The sequence below is a fragment of the Cimex lectularius genome, unplaced genomic scaffold, assembly GCF_000648675.2.
Source record: "Cimex lectularius strain Harlan isolate CLEC.00 unplaced genomic scaffold, Clec_2.1 scaffold28, whole genome shotgun sequence".
NCBI classification, from domain to species: Eukaryota; Metazoa; Arthropoda; class Insecta; order Hemiptera; family Cimicidae; genus Cimex; species Cimex lectularius.
Window position 1 is genome coordinate 430,286 of NW_019392712.1, and position 17,507 is coordinate 447,792.

Consider the following 17,507-nt stretch of genomic DNA (forward strand, 5'->3'; position numbering starts at 1 on the left):
AGTTGTGAATAACATTGCCTTAGTTTGTCATACATTGACTTGTCCCTTATGACAATGGAAAATTTCAAAAAGGAAATGAAACCAGACAACTATGTAGAAAAGAGTAAGGGAAACAATGACCTACTTGCAACACGCCCATGGCTTATAGGTACATCCTTGTCAGTTTGAAATTCACTAAATCTAAATCTGTGTAAAATGTCTAAATCACCCACAGATAGTTTTTTGGAACACTTTTCCCAACAAAAATAAGGCCACTTTAAGGCCTAGAATTTCTAGAATCAGCCTCCCACAAGGGGGAGTTCATAGCCCCTTGCTATCAAACTTTGAGAGTATTCTCACTCTAGAAGTATCCTGCGTATAAATCATAGATGACAAGCATGTACACAGCCCTAAACTCAAAGAAGAGAGGAAGTACAGGTGTTATAACACTGTACTTTTTTTAAACAGTCAGATGCTCAGCTTGGACATTAATCTGTCAAATTTGATCTTGTGAGACATTGTAAAATCAATATTGTGTCTTCATTCTTTTGCACGCCTTTTAAATGTTAGGACAGGAGGAATTCTACATAACGTATAACAATAGTATTGCTTTAATAAGGTATAAATAGATCCTCTCGTATATAAACATATTTATATATAATATTTACAATAAATAATAATAGAATTTTTTTTTTATATAATGAAAAAAAAATTTAACAAAACCAATATCAATTTTGTCAATATATAACTGTAATTGAATCAAAATTACATAATTGTTTTACATATTTATTGCACACTTTGACTTCTACGCTGAGTCCAGAGCTAAAGTCATAAGCACCGGTTGTTGTTACAGCAGCGACTAGAGAAATTCCAATATCGCTGTAACCATCTATAATTTTAGTGAATGACGTTTGCCCGACCCATGAGAAACAGCAAGAATGGCTTTGTAGGCTGTTGCTTTTAGAACTGAAAAACAAATTGCATATATACGAAGTATATTTTAAAAATATATTAAAGTAATGCTTACGTTTTATTGAAGGATGTTGAGACCTTAATAGACAGTTTATTGTCCGAACAGTTTTGTAAATTTAGAATTACCGGGATGGTACACAATCTTTTAGACATGAACTGATGATGGACTCTTTGAGGCAAATGGATCCGACAGCTAACTAGTTTTGTGTCCTCCAATGGTTTGGTAGCATCTCTAAATAATGGGAAAGTATTTGGATCAACAACTGACAAGTTTTGAGATGTGTTTATCGGGTTATTCAAAAATATATGCTCCTGTCCTCGAGCGTACGAGGTTATTTCATTATTTGTATTTTCCAACTGGAAAAAAAAAAATATATATATTTTCTCATATTTTATTATTTTACCATGATAAATTAACAAACCTTCCAATTCACAATGCATACAATATCGTTATCTGAAGTTGAACCTTTTGGTAGAAAGTATTCAAAAGGTACATCGTTTATTTCATTCGGGAGTAAATAATTCGTCGTAATCGTACCTTTTGTACTGTTCCCTTGTTTTCTTAATGCTTGAATTAGTATAAATAATATTTGATACTCTTCCATCACAACTAAAATATAAATTTATGATGAGAAATATTTGAAATTAATAATAACCGACTATTCTTACCGGAAGGATCGATGACCCATCTTCCAAGTTCCCATTTATTGCTAGAAATGGAAACACTTTCTATCTGCATTCTCATAATTGTAGAACACCTAGCCTAGAAGACAATGAATACATTATTATTCCCTCACATTTGAAATTACAATACAAAAATTCGGGAAACACCGGCCGGGAGGAACTAGGGTCATCGCTGTCGCAGTATTGTCTGGAGGGATCAGAGAGTGAGAGTAAGACAGAAACGTTTGAGTCCTGTAAGTATAGAGAAACTGGAAAAGTCTAAGTGGTTACATGAATCCTCTGTACAATATTAACTTTTTTTTACGGTATAAATTTTGGAATGAATTAACTGATATCAATGGGCAGAAAAAGTACTTAATTTGTAGCAATAAAAAATCTTTAGTCTCTAATATGGAATTTGATATAGTTTGGTTGATTTCATCAAAACTAACATAGTCACATGCAAGGATGACACATATCACTTTGGGTCTAAGCCCATTCATGACCTAACGTGTTGAGAAAGGTGGCTCAATGTCTCACTTAACTGAAGTTATTTTATGGCTATCTGTACAAAGTGTGTAGGAAAGCCAACCTATCATAGTTGCTTAGTCCACTGTACGATTTTTTTTTTTTTTAAACAGGACCATCTTATTCTATATAGTACTTACTCTCATCTTGTGTTTCTTTTTTCAGTATATTGAGAGTGAATGTATTTATTAGTGTGAGAGGGCCGATGGTGGATTATTGAGTTATAGGCCATCAATTAGACTAGTTATTACTAATGCCTGTACAGCAGGGCTTAATGTCAAACTACCTGTTGCGTGTCGAACCACTTTACAAGACTTTTACATATATATATGCTGGGATTTGAACCCAGAACTGCTACCATGGCACATACATGTATGACACTTTAACTAGTCCACTGTGGTTCCTAAGAGTGAGAGAGTGAGTGGGTTAAGGTTTATAAATTGCACGAGTTTGTGGCTGAAATGACCTAGCTGTTGACAGCCCCTGAAACCTAAGTTTGGCAGCGGGACAGATAAAACTGATATCTGACCTCTGACTGTCAAAACCTGTGATTGTCACAGCTAGTTTTAAAACTTAAAAATTACAACTTACCACTGATACAGAATCAATTTGTAGCCTAATATTTAAAGCGTCGGTTTCACTGATTGCATTACTAATTGAAGTTAATGCAGTCAAACGAAATGCTTCGTTAACTGTGATAGGCCATGAATGTTTTACCAAACGGTACCTAAAATATAAATATTAAACAAAAATATATTAGTAACTTTAAATTTTTAAAATACCTCGGTTTGATTGTCGTATGTTCGCTTTCGTAATAAAATAAAAGCTCTAGATTTTGCTTTCCTTTTTTATAGGACGGCTGGATGTAAATTGTCAGTTCTTTACTTTCTCCGGATTTCAAGTTGTCTTTCAAAGGGATGTCAAATATGACAGGATGGCTCACGGGGCAGTCCTTTACCCACACGGAACAACTGTCTGACGAGACCAACAATATCCGAGATATGCTCAGAGCACCGGCGTTCTTTAGAGTGACACTGACCGGAAATATTTCATTACAATAAACCTTACTTTTAAGCCCCTTGAATGAGACCTAAAAAATATCAAAAATTGACATTTACCTTTTACAATTTTTCTTAAAAAGGAGTGAGCAAAAAAATATGACCGTTTACAATGTTTGAATATTGTTTCTATATCCACATTTCCAGCGACTGCCAATTGGTAACTCCCAGGGAGGTTAAGCAAGTCACAGACTCCCTGAAGACCAAAAGGTCTCCCAACCTGGATGGAGTCTCAAATCAAATGTTGAGTAACATTCCTAGGAAAGCAGTAGTACTACTTACTCGTTTAATGTCATTTTTCCTCACTCCATGAACTGTTGGAAAATTTAAAACTTATCTTTAAAAATAAAAAAGGGGGCGTCGGTGGCCGCAACAGTTTAGGCATTGACACGGCGCTCATCACTGTAAGGTAAAGGTCCCGGGTTTGAATCCAATGGTCCTACATTCCAACCCGATATACTTACACATTTTTTCAATTAATTAATATTTATGAAAGGCATTGGTTGAGATAAAAAAGTCAGTGCCACGAGCGGGATTCGAACCCTCGACCTTCAGCTAAATACTACTAAAATATACTAAACTACATTAAGGTGCACTTTTTGAGGATTGGAAATAAAAAAAAGGGTCAAATCATAATAAACTTTTCAGGTTGCAGTAGAAGAAAGGTTAGTCACTAGTGACACCGAGGAAAAAAAATTCTAGTACTAACATGTCCTAATTAATCATGCTGTTTGCTAATTTCAACAACAATTTTAATGATTATTCGGAAATCGTGAGATGCAGTCAGATTTCTGACTAACGGTCACTAATCACCAAACAATTTTAATATTTCACAAGAAAACATATAATAGCAAAGTAGAAAATGAAAAATATGCATATTAGTAAAATATAAACTAAAATCAACATATTAGGTTCGGTAGGGTTTGGACTGTTAGGGACAGGTTAGGTTAGGAAGAATTAGGGACTGGTTAGGGCTAGGTTACATATCCATGAAGTGTAGAAAATATGCAAGTGCATTTATAAATAAGCTCAGAGGAACCCTGAACGAGCTAAACTACCTTAAAGTGAACTTTATGATGCTTGAATATAAAGAAGGGTCAATTCCACAATAGATCTTTCAGGTGGCAGTGGAAGAAAGGGAGAAAAGACCCCGAGAAAAGGGAAAAAAATCATTCTATTCCTATCATGTCCTAGGTTTTATTAGTTCTGCCATTTGCTTCTGTGATGGTCCTTTGCATCAAAAGAATTGATGTTGCTTCTCTGATCAGAAAATGATGAAATTTGGAAAAAAAGGTTTTTAGAATTTTAATTAATTAATTATGGAATTATTTACTATTCAAGAAGGGTAGATGATGGATTTTGGTTTGCAAGTCGGTGAACTCATTTTACACCAGTAAAGGGTCACTTATTGGTGGGGGGGGGTATGTCTCCACTCGCGGGTTTTTTGAGTTATTCAAACGTGTTTCAACATTGCACCATCAGGAGTAACTAGTTCATCACTGAAGATACCTTGTGCCGGTTATTCCAACGGCTTAGCCAGTTTACAACCTTGCGCACAATTGTGTGTCTACTGTGCTATCTCTATTATTGTCAAGTTTTTTGTTTGTTAAATTTTATGGATTGTTAAAATCCCAAAGCTTTTTTTCCTGTGCTTACCCTTCAGGTCTTGGCTTTTCTCCTTTTCCAAGAGTAGAAACAGCCTGTATAGGCCCTTTGCACCAACAGGACATGTTCCACTATTTTTCTTCTTGCTCCTGGCAATAAAGTTGTTTCTGCTGGACCGAGTTTACAGTCCTACCATCATCTAGTTCTTTTTACAATCATTCTAGCCCTTTAATTTTATTTTTGTTCTGTCCTAGAGTACAATCCCATTGAACGGAGGACTTATTCTTAATCAAGATGAAGCTCCTTTATTGACAATTTGGTATGACACAAAAGAGTGCATAAATGATAACTGAACTTGGCCAGTTTCAGAAGCGTCTTTTGCCTCTACACAGCTCTATTGAAACAACTGTATGTACTGAGTTTTCAACAAGTGATACTTGACTTTGAAGATGCACATATTTCAAGCAATGGCACACTTTCTTAAGGTAAAAAAGATTTCACTTATTCAAATATATATATTTTTTTAAATTCAAGGAGGATATGATTTGATCTGGTAGTCTCTAGATTGCAATTATCCATTGCGTATGACGGATATTAACATGCTTGAAATTAATTCATTGGAAAAATAAAATTTACTTTTAATACTTGAAGCGGTCAATATTTTTTTGCTAATTCTTTATAAATTAATTACTAACTTTTAAACGAGGAGCTTTTCCAATAACGACAAGTTGCAGTCTGCTGTCGAGGATATTTTGTCTTGGCACATTTTTGTCTAAGGTGAGTAATTTTTGGCATCCTCTGACTGTAGAACCACGTGAATCCTCTAAACTGTAGTTTACACCAGTTATCTTAAGGGTTCCCACTGCATTTGGTGTGATAGTCAGAAGTTCCTTAAATTTAAGAATTATTAGTCATAAATAAATACATTTAAAAAAATCTTTGAGTTTCCTTACATGTTTGGTGGAGTCGGCTTGTAAATTAATTTCATTACATATGTGAGCTGTGGCGTAGGCACAATTTTCATTGCTGCTAACTTCACCATTTTCCGATACAAACTGCCAAGTAAGCTGCATTCCAGTAATCTTGATAGGAATATGCAGCGGATTTTTAAGGGAAACGTAAACTCCTACAGTTTCTACAAAATATCAACATTTTTAGAAAAAAGAAAAGTTTACCAAAAGCTGTTTATTTACCTCCACAAACGGCTATGGCTGAAACTGTCTGTTTGCTTTTAGATGTTATTATTTCAATAATTGGATTAAATATCATCACTTTCACTCCCCCAGCATAATTGACCAGCTTTTCTTCTAAGATGTGCCATCTAAATAATTATCGATAAACATATTCATACAAATACAGACAAAAATGAACATTTAAATATATGAAAGCTAGTTGTGACTATTAATAAAAGTCTGTAGTTTTGTCATCCCTGATCATTTTAGCCTGCTTAACAGACCAAAATTATTAGAAATTAAAAGGTCTAATCTCTAGAAAAAATCTCACAACAAAAATTCCTGTTATTTTTAACTTTAAACCAATGAATTGAATGTCGATGGCAACTTGGAATTACTCACATAGGATCATTTTGGCTATTGTCAATGCATGTTGCTGTGATTTCCCCTCCTATCGAAACATCAGTAGAAACACAAAGATGAATTTCTGTGAGGTGATTTTGTATCACGGGCAAATTCAACATTACTTCCACACCGCTGTTAAGTAAATTCTACAAATGACAATGTCACTTTTAAAACCTTTGAAACATTATAACATAAATTATAATCCACCTGCACAACGATTATGTATTCCTCAAAAAATTGTTGCTGCTGCTGTTCTGATTGCGGACTAGATCTTGTGACTAGTAAGCTTAATGCATTGTAAGCGTTTGCAAGTAATTTTAACTGAGTTGCATGTTTGCCGATTGTGTATAAGATATGGTCTTCAGCAATCATCCAATTCTTGTTATTATAGACCTAAAATATAAATTATGGTGTTAATTAGCAGAAACATTGGACGCCTATACTAATTTTATTGATCTACTGATACCAAATTAAAAAATAATTATGCATAAGTTATACATTCTACCAAGTATAATAAACATTTTAGGTTTAGGGACAGATTAGGTGGTTTTTTTAATGGCCTTATGAATTTTGCATATTAGCCAAGAAACTTTTTGCATGGTACAATCAGATAAATTTTTGAAATCATAATTTAAGACATCAATTTTTCAAAGTTAATAGGTCAAAACAAAACTGTTATTAAAATATTAGTCCACAGACAATATAATAGCAACTGAAAGCAAAAATAATAATACACAATATATTAGTAAATATGTACTAACTAAATATGTATAGTTTAGGTACAAAGCCAGATTAGGTTAGGTTATGGACAAGTTAGGATATGTTAAAGCTAGGGAAGAGATAGAGTTGGTTAGGTTTAAGAACAGATCTGGTCAGGTAGAATTAAGGTTTATGATTATGGTTACATTAGAGTTAGGGTTAGGTTGTTGCAGTCCACAAAGTTGTAAAAAGGCCAACACCTTTGAAGTATTTTAGGTCATGTTTCGTAGGGTTAGGTTTAAGAGCAGATAGGTAATATTAAGGTTATGGTTAAAGACAGGGTTAGGGCTAGGATAAGGATTATGATGAAACTAGAGTTAGGTTTAGGGAAAATACCAGTAAAATACCAACTAAAATCAATATATTCGGCTAGGTAGGGTTAGCGTTCGGTTAAGTTAGGAACAAGTAGGTTAGGGATAGGTTACATATGTATGAAGTGGAGAGAATATGCAGGTGGCTTTATAATTAAGAGCTTAATAACATTAATTAATTTACTAACACAAATAAATAATTTATGTAGAACTATAAATGTTTACCTGATAAGCTTGATGGTAACATCTCATCGAATGATTTTTATGTGATGCCTTAGAAAATCTATTTCCAGCTAGAACCATATGGAATGCATATTTCCTGTACATAACCAGTCTAGGGCAACTTAGAAAACAATAAGCGGCCTGTTCAAGTAGTACAGCGCTTCTGAGATCTGAGTCTTCCCCTGCCATCCTTATTAATTGCTTTGCAGCTTCGCCAAAAAGGCCGTTGCCTTTTAAACATTCGACACTCATTATTGTCGCCCTTGTGGCAAATTGGTTCATTCTAAATATGTAAAAGATAAACAAATAAAACATGTAATGAATTTAAAAAAAGTTTAACAACACTCTACCTGCAAGCGTTTTGATAAGTGACAATACTCTCTTCAAAATAATCTATCACTTTTCGAGTGAGATTGTCTGAGTTGGCCATAAACGCTGAAAGGGCAGCCATTTCCAAAGCTCCTGCATAATGAAGCCAAGCACCATCGGCATTGAAATCTCTTTTAGCACTGTGATAAGCATTAAACGCCATTTGATAATGCCCGATCATGAAACACAGGTCTCCGAGGCGTCTTAATTGAAGTTCATGCGAATCGCTTGAATACCTATTAAAACATTTGTAAGGAAATTACAATACAACATTGCTTATTTTATTATTAGAACCAAAAATTCATGATAGTAGACAAAAATAAGAAATAGAAGTAAAGAAACCAACACAGCTTAAGCAAATAAAATAATACCATCATGAGGATAAGAAGATTTTATCTTTTTCAAAAAGTAAAATTAAAATAAAGCAGACTTACGCGATTGCATTTGGAGAAATGTGATTACCTGGAGACCCAGGTTTTGGTGCACCAAACCACCTCTTGGTAGCACTCAGTAAAGATCTACTCATTCCCTTTTTGTTTGACACCTAGAAACGTCAATATTACATTATCAACGCAAACGATTACAGAAAAGCATTCAATAAGGAAAATACCTGTTCATTTAATTGGTTAATACTTTGTTGGAAATATGGACTCAAAGCTTTTACAAAGAAATCATTGACAAATTTCTTGATTTTATTTATGTCTTCTGAGGTAAGATACATTCCATGCTGTGATGAGGGTTCTTTGCTTACACCGTTTGATTCCTAACAATGTTTTTTTTTTCACATTAAAATTACATTTTAAAAATAAAAAAAAATATGCTAAATATAGAAGTAGTAAAATTACATTTTTTGTTGTAACAGACACTTGATCATCAGTAACTGGACTAAGTGGATGAATTATTATTGGCGTTGGTGAAGTCATTTTTTCAAGAGTATCTTGACCAGCTTCAATAGCATGTTCAATTTCATTATCTTTGTTCTCATCCTAATCAAACAAAAATCATTTTCATGTTTTTGAACCAAAATAATCTGGAGAATCAAACTCCATTTTCCAGTGACTGGTGATTTACCAGTAAGGATACACAGCACACAATTACACATCATTAATGACATTATATCGACAAACATGCCAGAAAAACAAAGCACAGGAAAAAAAGGAGAATTAATTTTAAAATGCGTAATAAAAATTCACTATACTTTGTATGAAATGTCTGAAGAAATATACTGAATCCATGGGTCCGGCAAATTGGACATATCGTGACCATCTTTCCTAGAATTAATTCCTAATATGAAACATTTCTGGGACCCGTAAGTGGCGCCGATTGCTTCAAATGTTGCTACACTCCTGCACCAAAACAAAATAAATAAACTCAATAGTTTGATATTGCATATATTTATACATATGTTAATAAATACAGTTTTGGTATGTTTTTGGGGTGGATACGTAAGTTTTTATTTTGTATGACCATTTTCGCATCATAAATGCTTTACTGGAGAATGCACAAGAGTTAGGCTAGATAGGATTAGTGTTTATTTGGTTAGGTTTGAGTTGGTTGGGTGAGTTGTTAATGTTAAGTTTACGTAAGGTACGGTTAGTGTTAAGTTAGATTAGAATTTTATGCAAAAAAAAGGCTGAGAAGAAAAATTAGACATGAGTTAGACTCAAACTCACAACCCCCGGCTTTGTACCCTGGGCCACGAGACACTAATTCCTCCTCTCAGCTGACTATTATTTAAATTTTCTCCTTTACTGCCAATTAATTGTTATCTCTGGAACTAAAGTCATGACAGGTCAAGTAGTATTGCCAGGGGTTCGAGTCCCACTCATGACACTAGTTTTTCTTCTCAGCCTTCTTTGCATAACAATTGAAAATAAAAATAATCAAAATTAATAACTAATAAAAATAATTAGATTGTGATGTTAAGTAGAGTCATTGTTAGGTTAGGTGTTAGATTGGGTTTGTGTTAAAGTCAGGCTTAGGTTAAAAAGAGTTAGTGTTAAGTTATGTTATTGGTATTATTGTTAGGTGAGGTTAGGTAGGGATAGTGTTTGGTTTATTTTAGGTAGGATCAGTGTTAGGTTAGGGTTGATGTTATAAGGTTAGGTTATATTAAATAGTAGCAAAATAGACAAAAACAAGTCTGTATATTCAAACTTATATTGTTTCCATAATTTCTTGATGGGCATGTTCTTTTCAGAGTTTTTCTGATAGCTTTGGCAAAATTTTCAAAATCCTCCTGGGTCACGTTTTTTTTGCTTTTTCTTGAGATGCCTCAGGATACATGCCTCAATTGGATTTTCCTTGAGTGGATATGAAGGATGCCAAGCTTGGCTTTGTTTGGTGGTGGGAATACAATTTTTTGTGTAAATTCCTCCAGGTCTTAACAAAGCTGAAGTCAAGATGTTGATATGTTTTTTTGTCATACTAACTTTAATTTTTCCAGTTAGGTAGAGTTAGTGTTAGGTTTAGATTTAGGATAGTGTAAGAGTTAGTGTTAGGTTACATATGCATGATTCAATCTTTTTCACAACACAACACTTCGTTGATGCTACCAGAAAAATGTTTGGACTTGGCTCGTTTATTTATTTTTTAACAAAACAATTTTAAATTGAACATATCTATAAGAGCTGAAATTTAAATTTTGTCAAAATATGTAAATAAAAGTGATAATTAAATTTTATAAAAATTATTTAATTGTAAATATGAAAGGCACTTTAACTTACTTAGCTTCGTCGGAGATTGAATTGTCGTGTAGGAGTAAATAAGTAAATAAGATGGAATGTGGAGGGCCAAACCACTTTAATAGCTTATGATTCCCATTGAGTATTTGGTTAGAAACATTATCAGACATTTCTGCGATTAATGCCATCGGATCTGAATCAAGGGAGGAGATTACAATGAGACCTGTTATGTTATATAGGAAAATAATATTTCGAATAGTTCAAATATTAAAGATAGTTTCAGTTCATCAGGGGAATCATTACAAAATTATCACCATTGTTGTGATTAAAACAAATCTCAGGCATTTGGAATGCCAAAAATGTGAATTTTTTTGTCCAAAAAATTTGTATTCAGGGGTTTTACGGGGTGCAGAAAATGAATATCAACTTTGTTTATTCTTAAAAAAATATTTTAACCTGCTCTACTATGTCACTTGGTCACAAAGTAGCTATTTTGAATTTATCGCTGATTTAAAAAAAAATTAAATATAAAATTATATTATTGAAGGATGATATAAATTATACTGAGTAATGAAGATAGTACTCAGTCTTTCATTAATCACAATTTGTGAATTACAAGTGAATCACAAGTGAGGATATTATATCAGAATGCTCACATTCTGAGTCATGTATCCATTTTAATTTATAATTAAATAAACAAATCTATGTAAGAAAAACCATATGCCAGTCTAACTACCCAACATGATATGATTTCATCCATAATAATAATATAAAGGATACAGCCAATGTAATGTTTCACAAATTCATGATCCAAAGGTGATTGAACTTGAAGAAAAGTGTGCCTCCATGCTTCGTACCATGGGACCGTTTGTGGAATGTCGAATTTGCAATTGCCTGTTGAATTATCATAATATATTATAAAAAATAACTTGACGAAAATAATTTTAAAAATAATTACCTATTACTATTTCTTTAGTTCTGTCGTGTATATGTGAGCTGACGGCTTGGTTGAAATACGATCTCGCTGTCTGTGGAGGAGGAGGTCTTGAATTTAAATCGCAAAAGTTCAACCTTAAATTTTTGGTCTGAATCATACTCCCAGCAATCTCCCTGGTGTAACCTGTAAAAATGACAACCAAAACATGTAGAAAGTACACAAAATGACTAAACAAATGTAGCATTTGCTTAATCATTAGCAAATAGGATGTTTTTTTACAAAATATATTATTTCAGTATTGTAAGTATATAGATTTTTTCCATTAAATCAATTCTTTTTCACTTCAAATTAACCTTTTTAATTTCAAATTAAATATATTTTATTTTAAATTAGCCTTTTCTTTAGAACATTAAAAAACTTATGGAATGGTATGAAATATGAGCACAGAAAGTTCCTGTAAATAGCTTTTTTCTAACAAATTGATCCTTTTTAGTTTCAAATTAACCCTTTCATTAAAGCATTAAAAACCGTTGATGGTATAAGCATGTAAAGTAAAAATTCCTCCATAAGTGCAATATTTTTAAATATAAAATATTTGGGCTCTAAGAAGATAATATGAAAATTAATTAGATTACTATTAAAAGCTATATCAAATTAATATAAAATTAAAATTTTTTTCATTTGAGTTTTTTTTTTAAATCCACATGAAAACTAATTACAATTAAAATTAAAAGATTAAAGATAAAAGAAATGTAAGAATAAAGTGTGGTGTTTAGTGACCAATTAATTAATGATTAATTGGAGATTGTGAGATGCGGTCTGGTGTGACGTAGGTTTCAGAAAAGCATTTTCTTTATCGTGCCAACGTTTCGATCTTTATTGAGATCATCTTCAGGGTCTGGGATTTATAAACATTGTTTAAATTTTACAAATACATGTAGGATGTGAAAAAATGAATTTATACAACGCTAGAAATTTTAGATTAAAAAAAAAATTAAATAAATAAAATGGAATTATACAATGCTAGAAAATTTTAGTTAAAAAAATGAATTTTTACAATGCAAGAAAATTTTACATTAAACAAAAGAAAAAAAAAAGAATTTATACAATGCTAGAACATTTGGCTTTCCTTTCCTCCAAGGATCGGTACTTTCTGTAAGGTTATTCGGGATCGCAGTAAACAATGCAGCAGACAAATTGGAAGCTCGGCTGCTAAAGGCTTTGTATGCCGACGATTTGACAATCCTTTGCACCGGAGATGATATCAATGAAATAACCCGTAAAGTACAAGAAGGGATCGATGTGGTGGTCAGAGAGGCTGAAGGCATCGGATTCACATTTTCGAGGGCGAAAACAAAAGCAGTACACTTCTGTAGACTGACGAGGGAACATACTGCCCCTCCTCTTACGCTAAAAAGAACAGCCCTCGAGTATGTGAACAGTATAAGATACCTTGGCCTCATTTTTGATGAAAAATTGAGATGGCAGCACCACATCGACCATACTGTGGTCCAGAGTAAAAATTCAATGAAATTTCTAAATAATTTTTGATGGGGAGCAACAAGGGAAATATAAATTATTGTATTTAAATCGCTGTTGTGTACAAAATTAAATTATGGATGCATGGTGTTCTCTTCGGCAAGGAAAAGCAGTTTGCAGAAATTAGATAGAGTATATATCACTGGTATAAGGATTGCTACTGGGGCTTTCCGAACAAGCCCTGTCAACAGTTTATGTGTGGAGGGTGGAGTACTGCCCCTGACCGAATCAAAAGTATAAGCTAATAATATAAAAGTAACAAGCTGTATGATAAAAGATTAGGACATTAAGAGTTCATCTATAGAAACAACATATAAGAACGTTAAGCATTAAAGATCTTCTTTTTAAAAGTATATAGAGTCTGAGAAAAAACAAATCACAGCCTGAAGGAAATGAGTTTCCAAGGAAAGTGAGATGGTGAACCCCCAGACAATGCAAGCATACTCAAGATGATTGTGGACCAATGATTGATATAACATTTTAATAGCAAAGGGTTTACCTAAGTCTAAGTAAACTGTTTGACAATCTGCCAAAGATGTGAGCCCTGAGGGACCTACAGATGTTACTATTATACACCCTAAAAGATCTTCCAGTCGCAAAGGAGTCGAGCCAAGAAAGAAACCACACCTAAACCATACTTCCTCAGTAGAATCCAAAAGTTAACCCTGTCAAAAGCCTTGGGGACATGTCAGTGTAAATAGCACGAGCTCTGTGGCCCAATTTGAGATTTTTATTAATAAAATCGTAACAAAGAAGAAAGTTGGTCGAAATTGAGCGCCTCTTGACAAAACCATCCTGCTCAGGAATGATGTTATTATGATAAGTATCATTTAAAAGGTCAACAACAAAAGAGTCAATAATTTTAACAAAAATCAAACATTTAGCAACCTGGCGGTAATTAAGCATGTCACTTATATTTCCTTTTTTATTTATGTGGGTTAAAAAAAGAGGTTTTATATTGATGTGGAAATATCCTTTTTTTGAAACTGGCTGAACAGAATCGACAATGGCAAACAAAGGGAAACAAAACAATTCGTAACTTCGGGTAGGTCATCGGGAACCATAAAAAGACTGTCTTTGGGATTTTTAAATTTACTCATCAATAGAAACCATAACAATGGGGAAATCAACAGGATCACGAAGAGGTACAAAGAATGTAAAAGGAATATCCATCTATTGTGCATTCTCCATTACTATCTAGTGCATTTTGTTAAGCTTAAAGCATTTTATCAGATCTGTTAGGATTCTTTTGTGTATCCTTCTTGGCTTATCCTCTCACAGGAGGATCTCAGACAACAAAGATATTCTGCTTTTCCTTCTAGGTTTGTTTCTGACGACCTGAGTTTATAGGCCACCGTAGTCTGCAGTCTCTGGTCAACAGTCCTATCATCAATCTAGTTCTGACCCCAGGATTAGCAACTGTCTTTAGTTTAAGCTTATGTCAACAAAAGTATCTATTATATAATGTTAAGTCTAGAAGGGAAAAGTCACATATGGAAAAAAAAATCATACCCTCCAAGGTGGTCATGGAAAACGGTTTGAGCATTTCTGTAAATGACAGATTGTTCCGTTGACAACAGCTTTCAACACCTTCACTCGAAATTACGGCTATCATCGGTGCGAAAGTCTGCTGTATAAACTCCTGAGGAGTGAATTTCGACGTCGGCATATTCATCGTTGCGATTCCGTCCAATTTCTCGGATCACTTTTTTTTTTAAAACAATACGTAATTTATGTGAAATTTGTGTTCAAACACGGTGGTCATTATCAAAGATAAACAAAGTGGAAGGTTAACGAGAAGCAGGTTCGCCCATCTCGAACCGTGACTTGGCTTACTAGAACCTACTGGACCTGGATAATTTACGCTATTTTGCAATTTTCCATTGTACTAATATTTTATGTTTTATGAGATATTTTTGTTTATTCTGGGCTAAATAAGTAGTTTGTAACAAATGAAATGTATATTAAAAGAAATAAGCACAGATTAAAAATGCAGAACAACAAGATTTACTCCACTTTGCTATTTTCCATTGTACTAATATTTTATGTTTTATGAGATATTTTTGTTTATTCTGGGCTAAATAAGCAGTTTGTAACAAATGAAATGGATATTAAAAGAAATAAGCACAGATTAAAAATGCAGAACAGCAAGATTTACTCCACTTTGCTATTTCCTATTGTTATTAACATTTTGTGTTTTACGAGATATTTTTGTTTATTCTGGGCTAGAGAAGCAGTTTGTAAGAAATGAAATGGATATCAAAAGAAATAAGTGCAGAAATCAGCACACATTAAAAAGGCAGAAAAACTAGTTTTATTCTACTCAACTGTTTTCCATTGTTATTAATATTTTGTGTTTTATGAGATATTTTGCTATTACTATTTAGTTGTTAATAAAAGGATTAAGGAAAGAAATCAGCACACATTAAAATGGCAGAACCGTTTTTAATTTCAAATTGCCCCTTTTTCACTAAAAAATTAAAATCCATTCATAGAATCCTACGTTGTCATGGATCATTTCTATCTCATGTTGTTCATTCTTCTCGTGTAGAAATGTGTAATTTACTGACCATTAATCAATGATTATTTAAAGATCGTGAGACAGCGTTTCACAATCTCTAAATAATAATTAAAAATGAACCCATTTTAACATCAAATTAGTTATTGTTAAATTTTTGACTCTTTTTAACTTTAAACTAACACTCCTTTTATAGCTTATTAATTTGAAATTATAATGGGTTAAATTGAAGTTACTGAAAGGTTAATTTGATGGAAAAAAGCTATGCCTCCGGAGCTTGGAATGCCCTGTCAGCAGTCCTACTATCATACAGTCCTAACAATAACAATCCTAGGTTTAGTAGTTTTGCAATGGTCCTTTGTTGCTTTAGCATGCCTGTGTCCTGGGATATAGTCCATTAAACTGAGGACTTGTTTTTAACCCACTGTCCAACAGTTCTGCATTTTGGCGGTTTGATATCATATAAAAGGGTTCAGGGCAGAATTATCGTCTCTCTGGTAAACAAAGATACTTTTTTGTTGATACATGCTGAAAAAAAAATTTACATCGGAAAATTGATCAAATAAAAACTACAAATAGGAAATATTTTCAAATTTATTATTCCACATGATATGAAAGACTAAAAACAAAATCTTTTGTTCAATAAATTAAAAATTAACTTTTTTTGTATAAAACTTACTTTTATCAGATTAGAATTATTTTTGATATACAAAGTACGACTCTTACTGTAAATATTTTTTGATAGAAACAACTAACTTGTAAACAATATGGATGAAATTTGAAAACAATTTATTACTATTGCAGTTTTGTTTTTTTAAATAACCAATTATTAAGTTTTATACCATTATTACACCCATTGAGTCAATCTAGAATTAATCACAGCCATGCGTCTTTCAATCTAGCCAATACAAGATAGGTGAAATTGCCACCAAAATAAATAAAATAAATGTAAGACTACCCTCAATATACATAAGTAAGTAACCATCAGAGAATATAAATAGACAAGTTTTGAAATAAATCACAAACACAGGGATAATTTTTTTTAGTATAATTCAATTTTTCTGTCAGACATATACTTCTTTTAAATGGAAATTAATATTAAATAATACATCGCGAATAAACCTATTAACATAATGCTAAAAAACCAAAATGGGTTAAATATAAATCCAGGTGTGTTCTTTTAAAACTAAACGTAAAAATTAATAAAGTTATAACATAGGTTTTCCTATTTAAGTAACTAAAATATGATTTTGTCACATTCCTTGTAAACCTAAAATTGCAAAAAAAAAAAAAAAAAAAAGGCTATATAAGAGGCTATATACCATTGCCTGCAATGGTTTAGGTTCAAGCTGAATCATGCAATGCATCAGCTGATTAAAATTTATTTATGTTAATAAACTTTTAATTACCGTAACGGAAGTTCACGTTTTACTATGAGTATTTTATTTTTTCACACTCATCTGGAAGATATTTTTCAAATAATTTATTGTACGAAATTATATGATTATTTTATTTTATTTTATTTAATCACATTTTAAGAATCAAGCATGGAAAAACGATAATCACAGTTTTTCATTTTTCCTCTCTCTCTCTCTCGTTAAATTGGCAAGTGGATCAATTTCACACTATTAGATAAATAACAAAATATAAAAATATTGTTTTTAGAATTGCAACTGTGCATTTATATAATATAAACATAACAAAATACATTATTTTATGAAATAACATTCGTCCTACCTCTAAATATAAAAATATATCATGAGATATTTTATCCTCCCTTATTTTC

At 32.6% G+C, this 17,507-nt stretch overlaps 1 protein-coding gene across 1 annotated transcript; it reads right to left on the bottom strand.

Annotated features, from left to right (window-relative positions):
- Positions 1 to 610: 610 nt before the first annotated feature.
- Positions 611 to 15,008, bottom strand: LOC106669989 (trafficking protein particle complex subunit 8). Its single transcript, XM_014399942.2, has 21 exons — positions 14,716 to 15,008; positions 11,686 to 11,847; positions 11,508 to 11,621; positions 10,770 to 10,950; positions 9,242 to 9,389; positions 8,889 to 9,029; positions 8,654 to 8,806; positions 8,478 to 8,587; positions 8,025 to 8,279; positions 7,678 to 7,957; positions 6,590 to 6,775; positions 6,380 to 6,528; positions 5,999 to 6,126; positions 5,759 to 5,940; positions 5,501 to 5,695; positions 2,925 to 3,232; positions 2,734 to 2,869; positions 1,621 to 1,714; positions 1,374 to 1,561; positions 1,007 to 1,308; positions 611 to 945 (listed from the first exon to the last, which is right to left on the bottom strand). The coding sequence occupies exons 1-21, from the start codon at positions 14,876 to 14,878 to the stop codon at positions 717 to 719; spliced, it is 3,804 nt and encodes a 1,267-aa protein (XP_014255428.1). The 5' UTR covers positions 14,879 to 15,008; the 3' UTR covers positions 611 to 716.
- Positions 15,009 to 17,507: the final 2,499 nt, after the last annotated feature.

Coding starts and splice junctions, on each gene's coding strand:
- LOC106669989 (XM_014399942.2), bottom strand. CDS start 14,878: ATGAATATGCCGACGTCGAAATTCACTCCTCAGGAGTTTATACAGCAG. Junction 11,848..14,715: donor TTCCATGACCACCTTGGAGG/GTATGATTTTTT, acceptor TCATTTTTACAG/GTTACACCAGGGAGATTGCT. Junction 5,941..5,998: donor AGCCATAGCCGTTTGTGGAG/GTAAATAAACAG, acceptor GATATTTTGTAG/AAACTGTAGGAGTTTACGTT.